The sequence below is a fragment of the Notolepis coatsorum genome (assembly GCF_963971535.1).
Source record: "Notolepis coatsorum genome assembly, chromosome: 5".
Taxonomy (NCBI): Eukaryota; Metazoa; Chordata; class Actinopteri; order Aulopiformes; family Paralepididae; genus Notolepis; species Notolepis coatsorum.
In genome coordinates this window covers 191,702,888-191,719,434 of record NC_140169.1, presented here as the reverse complement: position 1 = coordinate 191,719,434, position 16,547 = coordinate 191,702,888, and the positions used below count along the sequence as shown (strand labels likewise).

Below are 16,547 nucleotides of genomic sequence, written 5' to 3'. Positions count from 1 at the left end.
TGCGTTCACACTGCAGGTTAAAGTTAGACTGGAGTCCTGTACGTTCACACTGCAGGTTAAAGTTAGTCTGGAGTCCTGTGCGTTCATACTGCAGGTTAAAGTTAGTCTGGAGCCCTGTACGTTCACACTGCAGGTTAAAGTTAGTCTGGAGCCCTGTACGTTCACACTGCAGGTTAAAGTTAATCTGGAGTCCTGTACGTTCATACTGCAGGTTAAAGTTAGTCTGGAGCCCTGTGCGTTCACACTGCAGGTTAAAGTTAGTCTGGAGCCCTGTACGTTCACACTGCAGGTTAAAGTTAGTCTGGAGTCCTGTGCGTTCACACTGCAGGTTAAAGTTAGTCTGGAGTCCTGTACGTTCATACTGCAGGTTAAAGTTAGTCTGGAGCCCTGTACGTTCACACTGCAGGTTAAAGTTAGTCTGGAGCCCTGTACTTTCAAGTCAAGTCAAGAGTTTTAATTGTCACGGCATACAGGTATACAATGAAATGCGGGTGGTCTTGCCCGCGACGATGTGCAATACAGTGGTACAACATATAATAGAATCCAATAAAAACAACAGTACAATAAACAGGTAACATGGTGTGACATCTCGGTATCTGTACATAGTATTTACAGAGCATATAGGACATGCTAGGTAGCTTTAGTAGTGCAATACACTGTTCCTGTTGTTATACTAATTTAAAGTGGCCTTTCCTCTTGGCCATAAGTGTGCGTGTGTGCGGCATGAGTGTTAAAGTGGCTGCTAGTGTGTGAGCGTGCTCAGCGTGCGTGTCGTGTGTGTGCTTGTGTGTGCTTGTGTGTGGATAGTTCAGTTTCTGTGGCTCTCAATGTTCATTGTTCAAGGCTCTGATGGCCTGGGGGAAGAAGCTGAGCCTAAGCCTCTCCGTCCTAGTAGCTGGGGTTCGCAGGCGTCTGCCTGACCTCAGCAGCTGGAACAGGCTGTTATTGGGGTGGTGGGGGTCTTTCATTATTCTGCAGGCTCTGGATTTGCACCTCTTGTTGTATAGAACCTGCAGGGTAGGTAGCGCAATACCCGTGGTACGCTCGGCTGAGCGCACCACTCTCTGTAGGGCCTTCTTGTCCTGTGCCGTGCTGTTTCCATACCAGGCAGTGATGTTTCCGGTCAAGATGCTCTCTACAGCTCCTGAGTAGAAGGACTGGAGTATCTTCCCCGATACTCTGAACTTCCTTAACTGTCTCAGGTGGTAGAGGCGCTGCTTCGCTTTCTTTACTACTGTGTCTATGTGTGTTGACCATGTCAGATCCTCTGAGATGTGGACCCCCAGGTACTTGAAGCTGCTCACCCTGTCCACGGTGGCCCCGTTTATCGTCAGTGGTGTGTGTGTCTCCTGCTGTCCTCTCCTATAATCCACGATCAGCTCCTTGGTTTTACCAATGTTCAGGAGCAGGCTGTTGTCCTGGCACCAACGTTCCAGTACCTCAACCTCCTCCCGGTAGGCCTTCTCGTCGTTGTCCGAGATCAGCCCCACCACCACCGTGTCGTCTGCGAACTTCACTATGGAGTTGGAGCTGAACTTGGCCACACAATCGTGTGTGTAGAGTGAGTACAGCAGGGGGCTTAGAACACAGCCCTGGGGGGACCCGATGCTCAGGGTGATGGTGTTGGAGGTCTGACCCCCCACCCTGACCGCCTGGGGTCTTTCACTCAGAAAGTCCAGTACCCAGGCGCTCAGGGCGGAGCTCAGACCTAGCTCGATCAGCTTGTCCACCAGTCTGGTGGGGACTATGGTGTTGAACGCTGAGCTGTAGTCAATGAACAACAGTCTCACATAGCCCCCCTTCTGACGGTCAAGGTGGGAGAGAGTGCTGTGCAGTACCTGGGAGACCGCGTCGTCAGTGGACCCGTTTGTCCTGTATGCAAATTGCATAGGGTCCATATCACTGGGGAGGGAGGCACAAATGTGGTCCTTGACCAGCCTCTCGAAACATTTCATGACCACAGAGGTGAGTGCCACCGGCCAAGTTAGTCTGGAGTCCTGTACGTTCACACTGCAGGTTAAAGTTAGTCTGGAGCCTTGTACGTTCACACTGCAGGTTAAAGTTAGTCTGGAGCCCTGTACGTTCACACTGCAGGTTAAAGTTAGTCTGGAGCCCTGTACGTTCACACTGCAGGTTAAAGTTAGTCTGGAGCCCTGTACGTTCACACTGCAGGTTAAAGTTAGTCTGGAGCCCTGTACGTTCACACTGCAGGTTAAAGTTAGTCTGGAGTCCTGTACGTTCACACTGCAGGTTAAAGTTAGTCTGGAGCCCTGTACGTTCAGACTGCAGGTTAAAGTTAGTCTGGAGCCCTGTACGTTCACACTGCAGGTTAAAGTTAGTCTGGAGCCCTGTACGTTCACACTGCAGGTTAAAGTTAGTCTGGAGCCCTGTACGTTCACACTGCAGGTTAAAGTTAGTCTGGAGCCCTGTACGTTTACACTGCAGGTTAAAGTTAGTCTGGAGCCCTGTACGTTCACACTGCAGGTTAAAGTTAGTCTGGAGCCCTGTACGTTCACACTGCAGGTTAAAGTTAGTCTGGAGCCCTGTACGTTCAGACTGCAGGTTAAAGTTAGTCTGGAGCCCTGTACGTTCACACTGCAGGTTAAAGTTAGTCTGGAGCCCTGTATGTTCACACTGCAGGTTAAAGTTAGTCTGGAGCCCTGTACGTTCATACTGCAGGTTAAAGTTAGTCTGGAGTCCTGTACGTTCATACTGCAGGTTAAAGTTAGTCTGGAGCCCTGTACGTTCACACTGCAGGTTAAAGTTAGTCTGGAGCCCTGTACGTTCAGACTGCAGGTTAAAGTTAGTCTGGAGTCCTGTACGTTCATAGTGCAGGTTAAAGTTAGTCTGGAGTCCTGTACGTTCAGACTGCAGGTTAAAGTTAGTCTGGAGCCCTGTACGTTCACACTGCAGGTTAAAGTTAGTCTGGAGTCCTGTACGTTCACACTGCAGGTTAAAGTTAGTCTGGAGTCCTGTACGTTCACACTGCAGGTTAAAGTTAGTCTGGAGTCCTGGAGGGGGTAGACATCAAAGGGCTTTAGTCATCATTTTCACAAAAACAACAACAACAATAGCTCTAACATTTTTGGTAATCCTATGTCAACATATCCTCTTAAAAAAATGCACCATCATTGAAAAACACTATTTACATTGTACTGAATCTGTACATGATTTGTGTTGCAAGATGGCAGTCCTGCAGTGATTCCTCCGCATTGTCAGATGGTAAATGGACTGAATTTATATAACAGCTTTTATCCAACGTGCTTTACAACTTATGCCTCACATTCACCTGTTCACTCACACACCGACGGCGGAGGCAACCATGCGAGGTGCCAACCTGCTCACCAGGAGCAGTTAGGGGGTCTTGCTCAAGGACACTTCGACACACTGCCAGGAGGAGCCAGAATCAAACCAGGAACCTTCCGATTATATCGCCCTGCCTGCCGAGCCACTATGAAAAGCTCCGGGGGAAGCGGCTGGGTGGCGCAGCGGACATTGCACTCGTCACCAACGCAGGAGACACCGGGTTCGACTCCGGCTGTCAGTGTTGCCTCCGGCTTGGGCCAGTCGTCATACTAACTCAATTGGCAGAGTTAGCGGGTGGAAGTCGATGGGTGGTAATCTGGACGTTGTGGACAGCGACTCCTGCAGGTCGGTTGGGGACACCTGCACAGCAGAGACAGGAAATGGCGGGGGTAGTGTGAGCCTCCCACACGTTACACCTCGCCAATGAGAGTCCACGCTGGCAGGTGAAAAGATGTGACAGGCTGCCTCCTCGTGTATCGGAGGGGACACGTGATGCAAGGCTTCTATCCTCCCTACAACCGGCCAGTGGGGGGCATATGCGAGCAACGTTCAAGACAGGGGAGGGGAGAATTGGCACAGCGGGTAATTGGGATGGGAGAAAAATAGAAAAAGGAGAAAAAGTGGATAAAAAAAAAAGAAAAGCTCCGGGGTGATGATATGAACTGACCTTGTAGTACCAGTCATTGAAGTTCTTGGCGCAGGCCTCACTGCAGAAGTCTCTGGTCAGCCCACCCAGCTGCTTCGTCACGCCTCGCTTACACAACTGGCTGCAGTGGTTGCAGGTGACACACTTCAAACCCAGCCGCTTAGCAAAGTCCTGCTTGAACAATAGTTTACAGCCTAAGGTGTGGAAGAGGGCGCGCGCGAGAGAGAGCGAGAGCGAGAGAGAGAGAGAGAGAGAGAGAGAGAAGATAAACATACAAGTGCAATGGAGAAAATGTTTCCTCGACCCCCCTGTGACAACTGATGATACAACAATGTCTTGGGAGTAACTTGGGGTGAGATAGTTTGAAGTCCTCATATTTCAACAGTCAACATTATAGAAGATAAACATACAAGTGCAATGGAGAAAATGTTTCCTCGACCCCCCTGTGACAACTGATGATACAACAATATCTTGGGAGTAACTTGGGGTGAGATAGTTTGAAGTCCTCATATTTCAACAGTCAACATTATGCTTCAGGATATGAACAGCAATGAGTTATAATCACAGGACTCAGACAAGTATTGAGAGAGAGAGAGAGAGAGAGAGAGAGAGAGAGAGAGAGAGAGAGAGAGAGAGAGAGAGAGAGAGAGAGAGAGAGACAGATTAAGGCTTGATACTGTGCTATAAAAACAATGAAGTAGGGTAGCTTTGAGCTTGAAACGAGGAACTCAAGGTGACTTGGCCAAAATGAATTATCTGCTGGCAGAGTGAGGAGAGTCCATGGAATAATAACTATTCCTTCAAAGCACGTTAGTAGCTAATCTATTTTATAATCTGTTTTGCATCTCGGATCATGATGAAAGAGATGGCCAAGGGTGCCTCGACAGTGGTGAGTGGTGGCTGCTGTAGAAGTTCCCCAAAAAAAGACTTGACTATCAAGAGCCAGGACCAGAGCCCTATTAGATTAGATTAGATTAAAATGCATTGTCATCATACAGCACCAGTACAGTACAATCAAAACAAGTTTGGCATATAATTGGAGTGCAAATGTAACAGTGAAGTGCAATAGCAATATAGTATATACCGTAGTATCATTATGTATAGTGATACAGGTATAAAAACCCTATTATTATAATTGTTTTATCCTGGATAGTCTGATCTCACACCTACCCTGTTTCATGTTGTGTATTTATCTATTTATAATTTGTATCTTACTTGTTATATTTGTATTGCTTTCTTCACCATGTTCTTTTTTTTTACTGTGTTTTATTATAGTGACATTTATATGTACAGCACTTTGGTGCAACTACAGTTTTAAATGTGCTTTAGAAATAAAACGTACTTACAAACGTACTAACTCATACTGGTAGGTATGGGATATGTATAGATATAGTATCTATTATGTAGAAATGATAATATGCAGGTATATACAAGCAGTTGTGGATATATATATGTACTGTATATACAGCATTGTTGTACATGTTATCATACACATGTTATATGTGTGTAGACTATAGTTGACTATGTTATCAATCATACACATGTTATTATGTGTTGACTATAGTTGACTATGTTATCCTACACATGATATATATGTAGAGTATAGTTGACTATGTTATCATATACAAGTTATATGTGTTGACTATAGTTGACCTCTGCACTTCCCCTCAGGGGGAATCCCCACTGCTGTTCCATTACTATGCAGAACTCAAGTGAACTTTGTGAGATCAACCCTTCAAGGGCAGAGGGAGCGAGTCACCAGCGATGTGCACTCTATATACAAGTGTAAGTAAACAAACAATTTCAAGATAGTTATAATAAGTCATTGCGCCAATTACCTCCTGGTCGTTGCACTGCCCTACTGTCTGGGAAGGGTGTAGACTAACATTTGCCTCCTCCGATACATGTGGAGTTGCTAGTCACTTAATTTCATGCGACAGCGAGGAGTTTCACTGGGAGAGCATAACGCGACGCGTGCAGAGTAGGGTTGTCACTAATGATTATTTTGTTATTGATTAATCTGTTGATTATTTGATTGATTAATCTAAACGATTAATTTACCAGAAAGATCTACTATTTTACAATTTTACTAGTATCCTCAGGTCACATGGGTAGTTGCCTCTTTGACACCACCTACTGAATACCCAGAGTAGGAGATGAGCCATGAAGTTTATTTATGTCTATAAATTATGTGTAGTGTGGATGCCTACTGTACATGAGTAGGGTGAGTAACCTGCATGCCATTACTGCTTCTTATCTATCGACTCATTATAGCAACTTTATCATCTTGAAAGAATATAACACCTGCCTGTTACTATGACATTTTTATCATTACATACAATGTATCCATGCCTGTAGCTAAATGCTGAAAAACGGGGGAAATAATTTTTTGCTTTAGAAAAAAAAAATTTACCAGCCCAAAATTATAAATAGCTTTTTAGTATATCTCCATGAATTATTATATTGTGTTTTATCGCTCTACTTCACACTATGGTAGTGCTTGTGCCACAGCACAGGAGATACGATAAAATTATATATCTATTTTTTATATATATATATACCATATACATATTTAAATCAATATCTTCCCTTTGAATAAAATAGGCTCAGGAATTAGGATTTTACAATATTTTTGCTAATGAAGTGAAATATTTATTATCATTAACTATCCAGTTAGTTTTTATAGTGTAACTACTTCAAATCATTGCACATACAGAGAGAGAGGGAGAGAGACGGGCTCACCCCCCCCTTTCCTCACTATTGGAACTCTTTCCAGGGTTAGCTTAGTTAGCGTTAGCAGCTAACGTTAGTTAGGTTTTTACCGTGACACGTGGGCATACAGGAATGGCGAGGATATAAAGCATGTTAGACGCATTTATTGGTCCCGTTGCTCACGGATTTTACATAGAAACAGCGCGACTCACAATTGTCACAGGATTTAGAACGCAGGGCTGAAGAGCTAGATGTCATAGCTTCTAAATTGAAGGTGGGGGGTATCGGGCTCAGCCCCTCCCTTCCAGCTGCAGTCGACTGGAGTGACAGCCCTAGTGCAGAGGTTCATGATATCTCCCCCAGATCCACTCCCTGCTGAACAGGCGCCCGGACCGACCAGTAGGAGTCGCTATTGCAACAACCAGGACTGATACCCCACCGGCTTCTTCGCTAACACCGGGATTTTAACCCTAGGGCTCTGCGGTGGTAGGCGAGAGCTTAGACCTCTAGACTACCTACTCTAGAATTCCAAGATAGAAATGTGAGACAATACCGTGCTGCTGTTAAAACTGTAGAGGGAACGAGTGGACGGTGTACCTTCGCTACAGAAGGGTCTCTTGACGCCGGAGAACTTGACGGTTTCGTGGAGTGTCTTCTCCTCCTGGCAGTACTCACAGAACGTCACGATGCAGTGAAGCTTCTTGTAATCCTCACAACATGTCTTACTGCAAAACTGGTACATCTTATCCTGAAGGCAGACAGACAGACAGACAGACAGACAGACAGACAGACAGGCAGACAGGCAGGCAGGCAGACGCGCACACACACACACACACGTGTTCATTTCATCAGTGAAAACTATGATGAAAAATGTTAGTCAACAACCTTCCCCCCCCATGACAATAGCGAGACGATGACTAAATAAAAACAACCCCTTGTAAACAGAAACTAAGATGGAATGTATCAAAGACTTAACGAATCAACACATTTGGCTGATATATATATATATCCAATGACAGACTCACTTTGCAAAATCTGCACAATGATACATTGCATGCTTATGATTAGGTGAGCCATGAGTTGATCTAATGAGCTGTCATCCAAGCTGTGTGTGCGTGTGGAGATCAGAGCGATGCCTGTTGCATACAGAGACATGCCTCAACACAAACAACAAGTGCCATTGGCTACAGAAGACAATGGGCTAGATCCACAAAGAATGGATTGCACGGAGCAAGTTGCACCCTTACTTACAATTCATTATTAATTGAAAATGGGGGACCCATTTCTCTGGTCTGCATCCCCTTAACAATTGTGTGTATTGAGCCGTACTGTATTGTACCCATTCTGCAATCTGTTAATAAAATTTCCATTCAATCAATCACCGTGCAGATTGATTGATTGAATGAAAATTGTATTAACAGATTGCAGAATGGGTACAATACAGTACGGCTCAATACACACAATTGTTAAGGGGATGCAGACCAGAGAAAGACTTACGTCTTGTTTACATCAGGGTCCACCATTTTCAATTCATAATGAATTGTAAGTAAGGGTGCAATTTGCTCCGTGCAATCCATTCTTTGTGGATCTAGCCAAATGTATTCTATATATAACACATTATTAGAACTATGAAACATCTAGAAGGATTGATTATGGTATTGCAGAGTGTTGCAGTTTGCTTTGAAGCAATCCCAGTGATAAATACAGTTTAAACAGAAAGTCACCCGTGAAACCGATCTTGACTTTCAATCAGTAGCTACCTGCTGCTGTTTATTCAGGCAGCAGTCATTTCTAAGAAGCGTGAGGGAGAGGGCAAATATGAATAGATAAAACCACCACGGTCTCATCAGAAAATGTAAATAAAGTACTAATCGACCACAGGAAAAAAGGTAAAAAGGTACATAATGTACTTATAAGTAATATAAATATTGCAACTGGGAGTCGAACTAACAATTATTGTGGTTGTGGGTGAGTGCTCTCACCACTAGACTAAGACACCCACCCAACCTTATACAAACACAGCAATACTATGATTATGATTTGTTTGAATGTTTCCTCTTAACTCATTCGGCGCCAGCTATTAGTTCGGGCCCGCTGTAGCTAGGCAGCGCTTTAAATGATAGGACTGGGTCACCTTGTTTGTAGAGCTATAACTATATTCTATAGTATAGCTATGGATACAATACTATGGCCCATTTGACATCACCTATCCATCGTTCAAAAATAATGAATTTTTCCATCCATATGTTCCCGTGTTATACCGTGGTGAATATAAGTATGGTTTTAGAGCGGTCTAGGGTAATTCATGAAATGCTGAGTTATAGCCCTATACGTCGATTCCACTATAGACGTTGCCATTTCTTGCCTGTATACGCGTGTTGCGGGGGGGGGGTGGGGTTGCCTGGGGCCCTCGGCCGCCGTGGCGGTCTGGTCACCGGGCTGGGGGGGCACCGGGCTGGGGGTCGCGGGGGGCCGGGGGACCATTGAGGCGTGGTGCTTTGGCCTTCTGCAGGGCTTGGGGTTTTCGTGGGCCGGGGGGCCTGGCGGTCGGGCAGGGGCGGGTGGGGGTTCTGGGTGCTCGGCTCCGCGCATGGTGGACCAGGATATGGGGGTGTTCTGTTTCTCGGGGAGGAGGGCGGGAGGGAGGGGTCTCTCTCAGGGGGGTCAGAGCGGCTGAGCTTTGCCCGGTGGGGTCCTGTGTGTTGCGGGGTCGGTGGGCGTGGGGTGGGGCTCTCGGTGGCATGGGAAATAGCGGGCTTGGCTCGGTGGGGGGGGCTCTACTGGACCTGGCCCAATTGATTCAAGGGACCTGTGTTGCTGGGGGCCCGGCTCCGCGCGCATCGGCCTGGGATATGGGGGGCTCCTATGGGCTTAACTGGGGGGGGGGGTGTCGGGGGAGGGGGTGTCGGGGGAGGGGGACCATCGTTTCCGCGGTTTGGCCAGGGAGGGGGTGGTCTTGGATGTTGTGGGGTCGTTGGCCGTGGGGTGGGGTGCTTGGTGGCATGGGAGGCAGCGGGCTTGGCTCGGTGGGGTGGGGGGTGGGGGGGGGGGGGGGGGGAGTACCACCCCTCGCCCCTCTACTGGGCCTGGCCCAATCAAATTCAAGGTACCCGTGTCGCTGAGTGCTCGGCCCCGCGTGGGACGGCCCTGGGATGTGGGGGAGCCCTGTTTCTGGGGGTGGATGGCGGGAAGGGGGGGGGTCCCTCTCATGGGGGTCTGGGAGGCTGAGAGCGGCCGAATTCAAGGGGCCCATGTGGATGTACTGTTGATGTCATTGTAGGTATTGTGTAAGTGTTGTTTGTCTATAAATGTTAATAAAAACTTAAGTTTAAAGAAAATAATAAGTGAATTTCCTTTTTTGCATTAGTAACTTCAGAATCAGGGGAGGAAACTAACTTTTTGGCTTACCAGCCAACTGGCGAGTATCTGATTTTTTTTACCAGACAAACTGATTTTTTACCAGCCAAAAAAAATTGCTAATTGTGATAATTACTTCTTTGTATGTCTTTGTCTAAATTGATTTTCAATCATAGTAAAAATCACACCGTGTCTCTACTCTTCAAAATATTAGGATATCACATATTAACATGAAAGAGGGAACTATTCTGGACTGGGTTGGGCTGAACTAGGCAGTGAAAGATGCTGGGCTGGACTGGACTAGGTTGGACTGGTCTAGGTTGGACTGAGTTGGGCAGTGAAAGAACCAAGCATTTCACTGTAATGTAATAGCTAAATAAAACAACTTGACTTGTTACATTTGCACTCTGGTTGTATGCCAAATGTATTCTGGTTGTACTGTACTTGTGCTGTAAGATGACAATACATTGGAACCGAATCGACAACGCTAGGGGTTCAGCAGGTGTATTCTGAATGCCAAGTATGACAACATCACCGTTGTGAAGGGCATATGGGCGAGTGGTGATATGGGGGGAAACCCGGTAATAATAAAATGTCACTCGGCTGCATTTAAGCAAAGCCGCTCAGTATAGTCCACTATGTTGAATGCGCGTTATGGTAGCTTGTTACATGCTAGGTAGCTAGCCGGCTAATGCTGGTTGACTTGTCATTCTCATCCGACTCGAAGGAGACGCGTCGCATGCTATTGTTCGCCCCCATGTCAGACCGCACTGATATCCGAAAGCGACGACTCTACATGCAATTATTTTCATCCACTGATGTGTTTTTGTCTAAGTTTGTCTACGTTGTCAAGCCGGTGGCAGGAGTCTGTAGGTCCGCGCGCAGTGATCTGTCCACTTCCCCTAGATGGGCGGCATCTTCTAGAAAATGAGTGTTCATTGGAGGAGCTTAGAGCGCATCTGTACAACGATGATGTTCATTGGTTATGGTTGGATTGAGGCGCAAATGGGAGGAATCAAGGGGGGAGTCAGAGTTCGGCTTGTGCCAGTGAGCGAATCAGCAGATTGCAGAATGATTTTTTTGTTTTGTTTTGTAATTACTAGTACTCGCCAGACTGGCGAGTGCTCTTCATGAATTACTCGCCAAACGTAAAAAATACTCGCATTTGGCGAGTAAAGTGGCCTAATTTCCTCCCCTGTTCAGAATGTTATCTTTCAAAAGAGATCAGGCTTGTGTATGTGCTATAAGTATAAAGCTAAGCTTTGCAAAAAAAGTATGCAGTGCTCAAGTTCAAGTAAAACAAATTGCCACTTTTCTGGGTGCCTGTTAACCTCTTAACACATTGCCCGCCAGGCAGTATGCCCATCTCATACCCCTCTCTGTCACCGCTGTAAGCCTATGGAGATGTTTACCTTCTTTGCAGGGCTATAACTTTTTAAATTGTATTGCTATATTGACATTACTATGGCCCATTCAACATCGATTATCTATCGTTCAGGATGTGGGAACGTTATACTTTTTCATTCATACATTGTTGTGTTAATACCTTCTAGAATATAAGTATGTTTTAAATTTTTTCTGCTGTAATTCCAAAAACGCTAGTTATAGGCCGAAACGCATATGATAGATTATCGATTGCCGTTTCTTTCCCATACACGCTATATTAAAAAATTTAAATGTATATAATCGGTATACATTATGCTTCATCATGCGTGAAGGAAAGGGGGGGGGGGGGGTCGTTTATAATTCCTTGATCATCAGTAACGGCTTTATGTAAATTGGGTGGATAATATATTGATCAGACTGATTACAAACAAGGAAACGCACAATCGGGTTGAAAATAACGTTATATTGCCCGTACCGTGGGCCAATGAGACTGGCGGTGAAAGATCCCAATTATACGACGCCGATCGCCTAGGTCCATTTCCGGTTTGTATGGCGCAATAAATGCCGAAATCATATCAATTATTACGTTTAGAAAGCGATCCATATGTACTATAGTGTATGTCGGGAGTCCTGTAACGAGATGTGACTGCCGGAGGACTTTCCTCGATGCACCGATGGCACTTCCTGTTTTTGCGAGTGTAACTCGCCCGACCATCCACCAGGCGGCGGTATTGAGCCGTTGCAGTCACATCTAGGGTCCAGCTAGGGGATCGGGGGTTGGGTGGATGAATTATGAATGCCATGGCGAAAAAATTAAATATTGATCTCAAAAACACTGTACAGCGATCTTGGCAGACAATGCATGGCGGGCAATAACGCTGAACAGCGATTTTGGCGACCAATGTGTTAACACTTTGATCGCCATGGGTTAAATTCATAATTTACCATCCCTAGCCAGCTCTATTTGTCTATGGAGAAGTTCCCCTTCTTTGCAGGGCTATAACTTTTTAAATTCTATTGCTAAATTGCCATTATTATGGCCCATTCAATGTCCTATATGTATTGTTCAGGGTGTAGCAACGTTTAACTTTTTCATTCACATATTCATACTAAAATATGGTCTAAAGTATAAGTATGTTTTTATCGTTTTCTGCAGCTTTCTCCAGAACTTGATTTATAGCTCCAAATGCATTATATTGATGATGAAATACAGTTTGATAGCAATCGGCGCGAGATAAAAAATTTCAACTGGACGTGGTTCTAGAAGTTACTACGCATCATCTGATATTGACCGGATGGGCGAGGGGGCGTTTATAATTCCGTGGGCAGCGTTAGATGATTCATCCAGTGTGGGTCATATGATCATCATAGAAGTTTATATGGAACACGTTAGAATATAACGCTGCAACTCACCGTGGCTTCCTCGCGCCGCTGGCAGATGAGCGTGGAACAGATTTTTTTTCTATTATGGGATGGAGAAATGCCCGATCCATTTCCAGGTTGTATAATAGTATATACGTCCAAATCATGTTTTTCGAGTTATTTGCACCGATCGATGTTCACTGTGTCAAGACGGAGTCTCTCTAACGATAGCGAGTGCCCGGACGACATATGGATGAGCACTTCCGGTTCACAGGGTCATTTCCTGTTGGCGATCTGCCGATCGGCCACCAGATGGCGCTCTTGAACCGCTAGAGAGTTGAGTGGAGCTTTGCAGTGTATCTCAGGGCTCCGGAGGGGAAATATGATTTCGATCCCAGATTTTTGAAATATTGATATCAAAGACGAGTTACGGCGTCTTCGACAGAATGAGCATGGCTAGGAATGACGTCTAAACACGTCATCGGTGACCATAGTGTTAACAGGCACCCAGAAAAGTGGCAATTTTTTCTTAATTGAACTTGAGGATTGCATACTTTATTCCAGGGTAGATGGCAAATGAGCTAATTTCCCAAAAAGTTGGCGTGTTCCTTTAAGGCCTTGTACAGCACTTTGGTAAACTCTGTTGTTTTTAAACATGCTTTATAAATAAAGTTGGCTTGACTTGACAGTGATGTTTATGTGAAATGTGGGGATATTACATAGACTTCATATTCATTCCAAAACTAACTTTTCTGATTTAGAGCTGTAATAAATATATTTGGACGAACACTAATAGCCACATGAGCGCACAAAGTCACTACTTCAATGTCACTGGACCAACTCCAAAGTATCCCTTGATGACATCACAAATTCAAGTCTCTGGTTTACAGCTTAGGGAGACTGTAACTGAGGGGTACAATTCCCTGACTGTATTAATAAGTATTGGTATCATTAAACCACTACCGTCTTATGTACATTATACTGGCCATACCGTACACGAGTATATGATGAGAACACTTCCCCACAATGAATCGGTTCTACACAAAGTTGTATTTAAGTATTTATTGCAGCAAAAGGTACATAATATACTTCTCTATTTTACTTTGAATGCGCTTATAAGGCAAAGGAATGTGCGTAGGCAAATCAATAATGAATGTCCATTCTCTGGTTACGCAGGAGGTAATCATACAACATGAATATTAAGAATTATATCTATGGTACAGCGGGAGATTCTGGTAGGGGGTTCCCACCGGTTGTAAGCCAGCAGGGGGAGGAAATGTTCGAATGCAAAGTCTGGATCAGCGGGGACTCAATAAGCTCCTGCGATGGGAGGCGGTATATTACTCCCTGATCGGCAGACGAAAAGCAGCAGCTGTAATCCCAGTATGCGTGCAGCACAGGTGAAAGCCGGCCAGCCTCTCCAATAGAGACGGGCTCGAGTGATGTTCCTCACGGGTAGATCCCACCTCGAGTGGGGTGTAGACGATTCTTCTCCGCTGCAAACAGCCTGGTCCAAAGCAATAATAATAATAATAATCCAGCCGGAAAGGGGCTCTGCATTCACCGGTGTAGATCCTCCGGTTCGTGGTACTTCACATTAACTACGTTGAACTTGACGTTATTCAACTAAGCGCTGACACTTTACCATCCTATTCGCACGCGGCTATAAGTGCTCTATTTAGACGCACAGTTGCTCACTTCACTTGGTCGTTGACTCGTGATGAAGGCTTTACTAGTAAGGAGCGAACGATACGTTGAACAAACGTATTAAAATAAAACAAGACTATTTTGGGGCAAAACGGGCCCACTTCACAGCACGTTGTATCGTAGTGTGAGGCTTCAACTTGTTACTAAGACTACTGCTGTATCCACCTGCGCCATATTTATATGTTAGGCGAATAAACTAGTACCAGCCTTATTCCTGTCTCGTAGTCTTGGGCAAAGCCGGGCATGTACAGGCATGTCTTGACGGTGGCTTTGAACTCGACTCTGAGGGTATGGCCGCTGGCGCCTGGGGGGCGCTGTCCAATAGGAGAACGAAATATTATGGTCTGTACTAGGTTAAAGGGATATTCCGTGTATATGTACAAAGAATACACAAGGGATATCAAACGATATACAAATATTATGCAATATATATCAATCAATAAATACATATATATATTCGGTTTAATCTGACCCTTTGTAACAGCCGCCTCCTAATTAGTCCCACCTAATTAGATAAGCAGAGGCAGATTAACCGCACTGTCCACTACTCAATGTCCGTTGGGAGGGTAGGCAGTTCACAAAGTCAGGGGTCATGGTCGTCATTAAGCGAGTCGGGGAGCCTTGGCGACTCTATCAGCCTCGCCACGGGTCGGTTGTATGTCCGCCCTTGGACGAGCACTTCTGCCGCTCTGACCTTTCCGTCGGCACCAGTGGTCACTTTGCTTACGCGGCCGGCCGGCCACGCAGCTCGGGGTAGTGACTGGTCTATGGTCATGACGACTGGACGGGATGAAGGGGGGCTTAGGAGGAAACGGGCCTGAGACTGCTTTGATCTGTGCTTGGCTGTGCCTCCTCCTCCTCCGTCTGTTTCTCTTGTTTGCTCTGTACCCCGTCTGAGGAGGGGCCGGTCCCGGCCGCCCCGTCAAGGAGTCGCTTGGGGTGCTAGGTTCGAGGTCAGCTACGTCTGAAGCGCAGCTGAGGGGGGTGGAGTTCCGAACTCCCTCTGGTGCCCACGGTTCTCTCACGGGCCTCTCGCTTAATGTCAATAGCCTCTGCTGTACGAGGGAGTGGCCGGTGTCGCTCGCCTTTGTGTGTAGGCAGCGTGTAGACGTGGGTTGACTGTCAAGTCCGTAGAGGGGGCCCTGGAGCGTCCATCCCAGTCGGGTCTGAACCGCGACTGGGCATCCTTTGGGTCCGATGTGGGCCGCCTCAATTGGGAGAATGAGGTCCGCGTGGTCGGAGCCGATGAGCAGGGTCGGTGTGGCGCCGTCGATAAGCGGTATAGGTAGTTGACGTAGGTGCACATACTTAGCCATCAGCTGTGGGATGGGGTAGGTGTACTGAGACAAGCCTATGTCGTGGCTGGTGAAGACGTTGGTTATACTATACTGCTTCTCGGGCTGGTCCACCGCTGCTATCTTGAAGGAGACCTTTTCACCTTTTATGGTCTTCTGGTCCCTTCTGATGGTGCGTATGGTCATGGTATCTTTGACACCCCGCAGGCCCAACTGGGCTGCTGCGGAAGCGAGGAGGAGTCTTTTCAGACCCATCGTCCAGGACGGCGTAAGTGTCCAGGACCTTGTCCTCGTAGCTCAGAGCACTCGGGGGGTCTGCTTTGAGGAGCACTCGGGGGGTCCCGCTATGCTGGTCAATGTGGAGCACTCCTGTTGGTCGGTTGCCTTGGATCTTCTGGTGGGCTCCGCACAGTGCTGCGCGGTAAGCGGCGCCCGCCTGGGCCGCCCCTGCGCGGTAAGCGGCGCCCGCCTGGGCCGCCTCACGCCACTGGTCAACTTGGACGGGGTTCAGTGTCTTATATTCGGCGCACTGTGCCAGCCAGTGTCCGCCGTCGCAGTAGGTACAGTAGGGAGCGGTCTGGTGGCTCTTCGGTACCGGTGCCACCGCCTCGGCATGGTACATTACCGCGACGGGCCCACTCTGTTGTCCTGGCTGACGCCTGTTGATGTCATGCAGGACCTCCAAGTGGGTGCCACCGCACCTGCTGCACTTCTTCTTCAAGCGGCACTCAGCTGCTAGGTGGCTGCGCGCGCAGCGGCGGTGGTCCTTGATCCAC

At 46.7% G+C, this 16,547-nt stretch overlaps 1 protein-coding gene across 1 annotated transcript in view; it reads right to left on the bottom strand.

Moving 5' to 3' along the window:
- Window positions 1–16,547, bottom strand: part of zmym2 (zinc finger, MYM-type 2) — a 230,770-nt gene that overhangs the window by 71,867 nt on the left and 142,356 nt on the right. Inside the window, exons 12-13 of the mRNA XM_084314398.1 lie at window positions 7,262–7,412; window positions 3,974–4,146 (exon numbers count right to left, since the gene is read on the bottom strand). Coding sequence (XP_084170524.1) covers window positions 3,974–4,146; window positions 7,262–7,412 — 324 coding nt within the window. The remainder of the gene's footprint in view (window positions 1–3,973; window positions 4,147–7,261; window positions 7,413–16,547) is intronic.